Source organism: Alligator sinensis, unplaced genomic scaffold (assembly GCF_000455745.1).
Source record: "Alligator sinensis unplaced genomic scaffold, ASM45574v1 scaffold1223_1, whole genome shotgun sequence".
NCBI classification, from domain to species: Eukaryota; Metazoa; Chordata; order Crocodylia; family Alligatoridae; genus Alligator; species Alligator sinensis.
Genome location: NW_005842062.1, coordinates 623,450 through 630,341, shown reverse-complemented (window position 1 = coordinate 630,341; position 6,892 = coordinate 623,450). Strand labels below are relative to the sequence as shown.

At 38.6% G+C, this 6,892-nt stretch overlaps 1 protein-coding gene across 1 annotated transcript in view; it reads right to left on the bottom strand.

Moving 5' to 3' along the window:
• Nucleotides 1-6,892, bottom strand: part of GLRB (glycine receptor beta) — a 68,043-nt gene that overhangs the window by 34,562 nt on the left and 26,589 nt on the right. The window contains exon 4 of the mRNA XM_006023151.3: nt 1,353-1,582. Coding sequence (XP_006023213.1) covers nt 1,353-1,582 — 230 coding nt within the window. The remainder of the gene's footprint in view (nt 1-1,352; nt 1,583-6,892) is intronic.

Genomic DNA, 6,892 nt, shown 5'->3' with positions numbered 1-6,892 from the left:
ATCTGGGGGAACGTTTGTTCACCAGAGCGCCCCAAGGGATGACGAGGTCGAATGGTCACAAACTACTTCAAGATCGTTTCAGGCTGGACATAAGGAAGAATTTCTTTACTGTCCGAGCCCCCAAGGTCTGGAACAGCCTGCCACTGGAGGTGGTTCAAGCGCCTTCATTGAACACCTTCAAGATGAAACTGGATGCTTATCTTGCTGGTATCCTATGACCCCAGCTGACTTCCTGCCCTTTGGGCGGGGGGCTGGACTCGATGATCTTCCGAGGTCCCTTCCAGCCCTGATGTCTATGAAATCTATGAATTCAATCTTCACAGGTTAGTCTAAGCTACATAGATTGAACCAATAAGCAAGTGAACAGACATTCACTTTTGATTCCAGAAATGCAGCCACATGCCTGCAGTGGCCCAGGTCAGAAGCCAGGGGGTGCTAGAGCACTCTTCCCTGTTTGGCTGGAGCAGACAGTTTGGGCAAGGCTAGCCCGCTCACCCTGCAAGGACAGGTTTGTGGGGGAGGTGGAAAGTATCCTGGGATTCTGGGGATCTGCGAGTTAACTTGAATCTGGAGGGGATCTGGGGCAGAAGTTCAATAAATGTATTTAATCTAAATCAGTTAGGTCTGACACTACATCCATCCAGTTTGATCTTAAACTGGTAACAGCCATTTTGAAAGCAGTTTATATGCACTAAACTTCTGTTGTGTTACAGATTTGAACCAGCTTCCAGTTTCTTATACTGGTTTATGTGTAATTTCCATCTCTAATGATCTAATGCAAATATATGCTTTAAAGACCTTGATATTAGTAAAAATATCATTATGCTTTAGAATCTATGGTTTTATGAGAATTTTCTCTGAATCATTTATTTACAATTTATTTAATATCAGCTATAAATATGATCATGCAAATTATAATGTTGGGGTAACGTTGTAGTTGTGACGATCCAGGAAAAAGATGAGAGGCAAAGATTTGTGTGGGTGATAGCATTTATTGGGCCAACTGTATAGTTGGGAGGGACACATGAGCTTTCAGGTACCACTGTCCCCTTCCTCAAGTGTCTGAGAAAAAAGTAGATGCAACAGAGCTAAATAGCAGCTAGAACAAAGGCTTATAAAACACTCCATATATAAATTAAAACTGGTAATAAGAGATATTATCAGGTTACTGACAAGCAAGTTGGTTCAATAAAAGATATCACTCACAAAAATCCGTGTCTCTCACATGTAAATTATACATATTATTAAGCATTAAAGTTATATGCATCTCATATGAATCTATTTATGCAGGAAGATGATATCCTTATCTGTTAAAAAAAGATAAGTATTTATAATTAAAAATAACACGATACCTCATGCTGACTAGGACATCTCCATCCCGAAATATAAAAAGAAGAATATTTTCTTGAGTGACATCATGGAAGTTGGCATTCTTTTCATTTGCAAAGAAGAGATCTGGTTTCCAGAGACATTTAAACATTGTGGGATCCACTGTTAAAGTATCAGAACCCCTCCAGTCATTGGGCAGTTTAAGTCTGGGGTCATTCCACTTCTGTCTTAGGAAGATATTAACTCGGTAATCCTGAAGAGAAGAATTTGTAAATGTCCATTAGTCTGGCATAAAAACTCAGGGGAAATATAAGGAATCCTAAATCAAGAAACAGCTATTTAGATTTCTTGCTTTTACTATGATAGTTCTTCAGATGACACCAATGAAATCATTCTTGATTTTAAAATAAATTGTTAGCGTGTTATATAATGGTCTTTTTTCTCAACTAGCCACATTAAAATTAAAACAGTGTGGGCCAAAATCCACTCTCATTTTTGTATCCCTGGATATCAGTGTATCCACAGTACCACAGTCAATGAGGAAGGTGTTTTTATAATTTTATAATACTGAGTTAATTCAGGCATCAGTAAATTATGCCATGTGTATTTTATATGTGTATTCACTTCCTATGACTTGACAAACATAAGCCACAATACATTCTCCAGTTAGCTACGGTATGTTAACAATGTGGCATTACACTGTCAAATCAAAGAACAGAGCAGAAAGAATACCCTTACAGAATAACAGATTCTAAACAACAACCCAAAGAAATATGAAACAGGTTTCTAGATTTTGAAGGAATGTTGTTACATACATTCCTCGAGTAACTTACAGCAGCCTTAGGGCTTATAATGGACCTCTCCGGACAGCTTTGGTCTCTGAGGATTACACATATGATCTTGTAACATCAGTGAAACCCAACGCTCACAATTTAAAAAAGAATGTGTCTCCGAGGGTCCAGGATCAACAACCTTACTCTGACCAAAATCCAAATGAAATCACCAGGAGTTTTGCCCAGAGAGGGAATTAGGCAGAGAGGGAAGCAAATATTGCCTTCAGGGACTGCAGCAGCATGTGTCTGAGAGCACAAATGATAGCCACGTGCGTTGTATCCTCAGTGAGGGCTGTGTGCACCCAACTGTAAAATCTGACCCAGAACGTCAGTTGGGATTTTTAGCCTTACCTCTTAGCCTTGCTGCCTTTTCATTTAGGTTTAAAAGAGACCATAATTGTTATTTACATACTGAGTGGGTTACCAAAAGAGAAAGAGAGATGCCTTACTGTTTAAAAAAAGAAAAAAAGAAAAAAACTCTTTATTTAAGATAACTTCTGCCTCTGGGCTTCCTATCATAGGCTATCTTTTTATGTTTGTCTACTAGACAATAAACACTGGGATTCATTTTTGACAGTAAAAGAACTGCCAGCATTTTACAAATAATAATAATCTGTTATGGATGAACTGTCAGTTAATAGGGATATTCTTGGCATATTTTTCTCCGTCAGTGTGCCAAACTGATTTAAGAAAGAACTTTTACTGTACTAGTTACTGTCTTCCTGTCTTCCTGTAAAGCACTCTTCTGTTACTATAGCTTAAGTACTCCTCAAAATTGTTATATTTATGATCAAAGGTGTGTCTATTTTGTACGATGTAGTAAGATGTAAACATACCCACCCTACCTCTATCATAGGCATTAGAGTACATCTACAAGTTCATTAATGCACTTTTGGTACTGTGCATTAAATTTAGAACCTCCATTGTGAGGTACTAGAAAAAGGCATGTTAGGATATTTTTAATGTGTATTAGTGAAAAAGCACAGTTTTTTGTGATGCTTTAATGCTCATTAAAATAGGCTAAAGCCTATGTGTAGATGCACCCAGTGGCAGTAAACCCATGTTGGTACAGAGTTCTGATTAACTAAACATGTCAATCAATAAATATTGCCTTCTTGTCCTGGATTTAGATTTCTGTCTAGCAACTTCCAATGACACTTGGAATGTGTCTGAACTGCACAATGCAGAACAGTATAGCAATGTTCAAGTTATTTCTACATGAGCTAACTCAGGTACCAGCAGCAATATATGACCTGTAACTACACTGCTGCTGGTACCTGAGTTAGCTCATGTAGAAATAATTTGAACATTTCTATACTGTTCTGCATTATGCAGTTCAGACACATTCCAAGTGTCATTGGAAGTTGCTGGACAGAAATCTAAATCCAGGACAAGAAGGCAATATTTATTGATTGACATGTTTAGTTAATAAATACAGTCCCTTTGAAAAAGTTTTACCACCAGAAATATGCTGCTTTTTGACAATCTGTTCTTGGAGAAAAGAATGCAAGGTATTATTTGCTTTGACAGTAAGGCCCACTTTCACCAGGGTAAATGTGCCTTCAAAAATGGCAATTCATGGCTGGCCCTTTTTACTGTTGGAACAGTAAAAGCAGTCAGAGCATTTGAGTGTGTTCAGTCACTATTTCTATCTCAGAATGCATCTGTAAAATTATACATATAATTATGGCTCTGTTTACTTTTTGTATTATAAAATTCCCATCCCATATGGACTTATTTTCTCAGTGGAAATGACTTAATTGTTTTTAAACCACTTGTGATAAATACTACTCATTGTTCATTCTCACTAGCATACCATTATTCATTACACTGAAAATGAATCTCCTCCAAAAATCCACCATCCCAATTACCAGCCTTGATAAGCTATTTTACTTTGTGGTAAAGGCAAAGTTCCAAAACTTGGATTCAAGTTATGCAGTCAGAATCAAGGTACATGTGTAAGTCATTGCAGGATGAGAGGTTAGGTATTAAATACACAAAACACAGAATGAATTAGTGAACTCTGAACACAGGGTTTCTTCCTGTATTGTTTTGTAATTTTCTACTTCATAATTATGACAAACTTATTCTTTGAAGGCATCAAGCAGTGAATTCTTAGGAAACATTTTCAGGGCTTGATCCTGTCTCCATTTAAATCAATGGAAAAACTCCCCACCTAAATAAATACAAAATATTGGTTGGAGAACCGAGGCTAGGGAAGCCAGCCTGTATCTCAGGATTGTGTACAAAATAGAAAAGGAAAAAAAGAAAAGGCCATGACATAAGATCAGGCTCAGTATAAGCAACAGTATAAAAAAGTTTCTATTTTAGTAGATGATGAATTATTGTAGCATCTGGTAGCAGCATAACCAAAGATACATCAGCATTTCTAGCATAATTTATTTTGGGAGGAGTTTAACTAGTCACTTAAATTTGGGCAATGAAACATAACCTCCAGTACTCCCATTATATTTAGGCAATGTAGGTGGGGAGAAGAGAGTGCATAATATACATTTTGCCTTTTCACACAATACTTATAAGCCTGTTTAGAAGAGAATAAAATTACATTTTCCCCTTGTTGATTTCAATTTATTTAGTCACCTCTTCATTGTAAAGAGGAAAATAATAGCTACTTATTAACATTTAAGATGGGAGGAACTGGACATTTTTTCTACTAATTTACATTGGATTTTATATTCCTATGAAACACAGGCAGGTAGAAGTGTTAGAGAGCATCTATTTCTATAAAACATTTGAAGTATAAGCTTCTGAACAGTGACTATATGGCCAGACCCAGGTACAGGCCGCGACACATGATACAGACAAGTTTACTGTCTTCCCAGCAAAACAGAAACCGCTGGACTTCATGAAAATTTGGGCTATGTTTATATTAACTCCTATGCTTACAGGAAAAGAAAACCAATACCAATTATAATTAATGTAAAAGAAATAGAATAGTGCTTTCCTTAAAACACATGCACATTAGGAAAAAAAACCCCTCCTTTTATGTAAATATTTAATCGATTTAATTGGAACAAACAAGTAGGAGGTTGCCTTAAGTCTTAGAAGACTATGAATAAAAATATGACTTCAGTAAGAATCATATTTATGGAGAGGCTTCCCACTGACTTCCACAGACCAAGGATTTCTCCTTACATGGAGACATATATTGGATAAAGTAGTTCTAAATTTTAGGGATAGGTCCTCAGTTGGGAAAAGTGTCATACATCTGTGGCAGGCATCAGCTGCAGGTCTGAGGGCTTTGTTGCATAGTAATTTTAAGCAGCACAGGGAGCTCATAAACCCTGGACTGTCCGTACATTGGGTGTTTAAAACAGGTTTACATGTAAAACATGTAAACCTGTTTTAAACACCCTTTTTGCATCTCAAAGTTACTCCACTCCAGGGCAGGTTTATCTCTGATCTGTGTTACACAGTTTGGGTCCCATGAATGTGTGGCTACTCCACAGAGATAAACCACCTAAGTTTCAGTCCTCCAGCATCCCAGGATGCAATGTCCCCTCCCCCAACCCTCCTGTTCTGTATGGACAAACTTTACACCCCCTGAACTCGACTGCCTAGGGGGTGGTACTGATACCAAGTTAACTCCTCCTTCCTTCCCTGGGGGTCTGACCTAGCAGGCAGCTCACAGGGGCACAGACCAGTCTGGGAGGGATGGCTAGTGGGGCTGGAGAAGGGAACAAAGTAGGGAGCAAGACTGGGATTTCCGTGAACCGGGTTTTCTACCCTGGAATAAGGACAATATCCCTGTGAGATATTGCTACCCAATCTCAAGCCCAATGCCAATGCCAATCCCAATTCAAATTGATTAAAATAAGAGACTTTCTATAATTTACTTACTCTTTCTTTTTACATTATTGTTTTTCTTCTTTTAGTTTAGTGGCTTCAGTATCTGACTTCCTTAATTTCACCACGCAGTCCCCCAGCTGCCATTCCCACTCATTGCCTCTCCACCTTCCATTTCACTACCCAGTCCCCATCATTAAAACTCTATCCCTTCAAGCCTCATGCTTCCTCCCCACAAACCACCTCTGCAACCCACCCCCACCTAGAACAGGAATACAAGCCTGTCCTGGCTTGCCAGACCTATTGTGGCAACTCACAGCTGTAGATCCTAGTCAGGCCCCTGCTCACCAGCCCTCTAGTAGCCAGTCACATCTGTGCAGATTGGGGACAGCAGAAGGTTTTTAGCCTGAACATTGAACTATTCTAAATTCAAGCTAACACTAACACTGATCACATTTGAGAGGTTTAAAGTATAATGTGTAGCAAAGCCCTCACTCTATTAATGTCTATCTGTTCTTAAAGATACTTTTCTATAACCATTTCCAAATATGGAATAGTTGTTTTCACAAGCCCCACACCATGATCTCTAATGTTTCCAGTCACATACCAACCCTTTTCTCCCCTCTCTCTTTTTTTAGGATTCACTTAAATCTGTAGAAATGCCATGACATGTCTAGAATTACAGACATGCTGTAACATGCCTCGCCATAGCTGTGGCTGGGGGAAGGGACCCTTAGTCTCCCAGAAGGTCAGAGAACACATATTAGGCCACCTTCTCTTTGTTAGGAGCAATGGACCTCTTTTCTACCTAGATCTAGGCACCTACTAGAAAAATAAGGATCCATCTGCTCCCTGACTAATCGAAGATACCAGCAACAATACTTCCATCTGCTTCTACGATTTATCTTCCTGGATCCACTCTT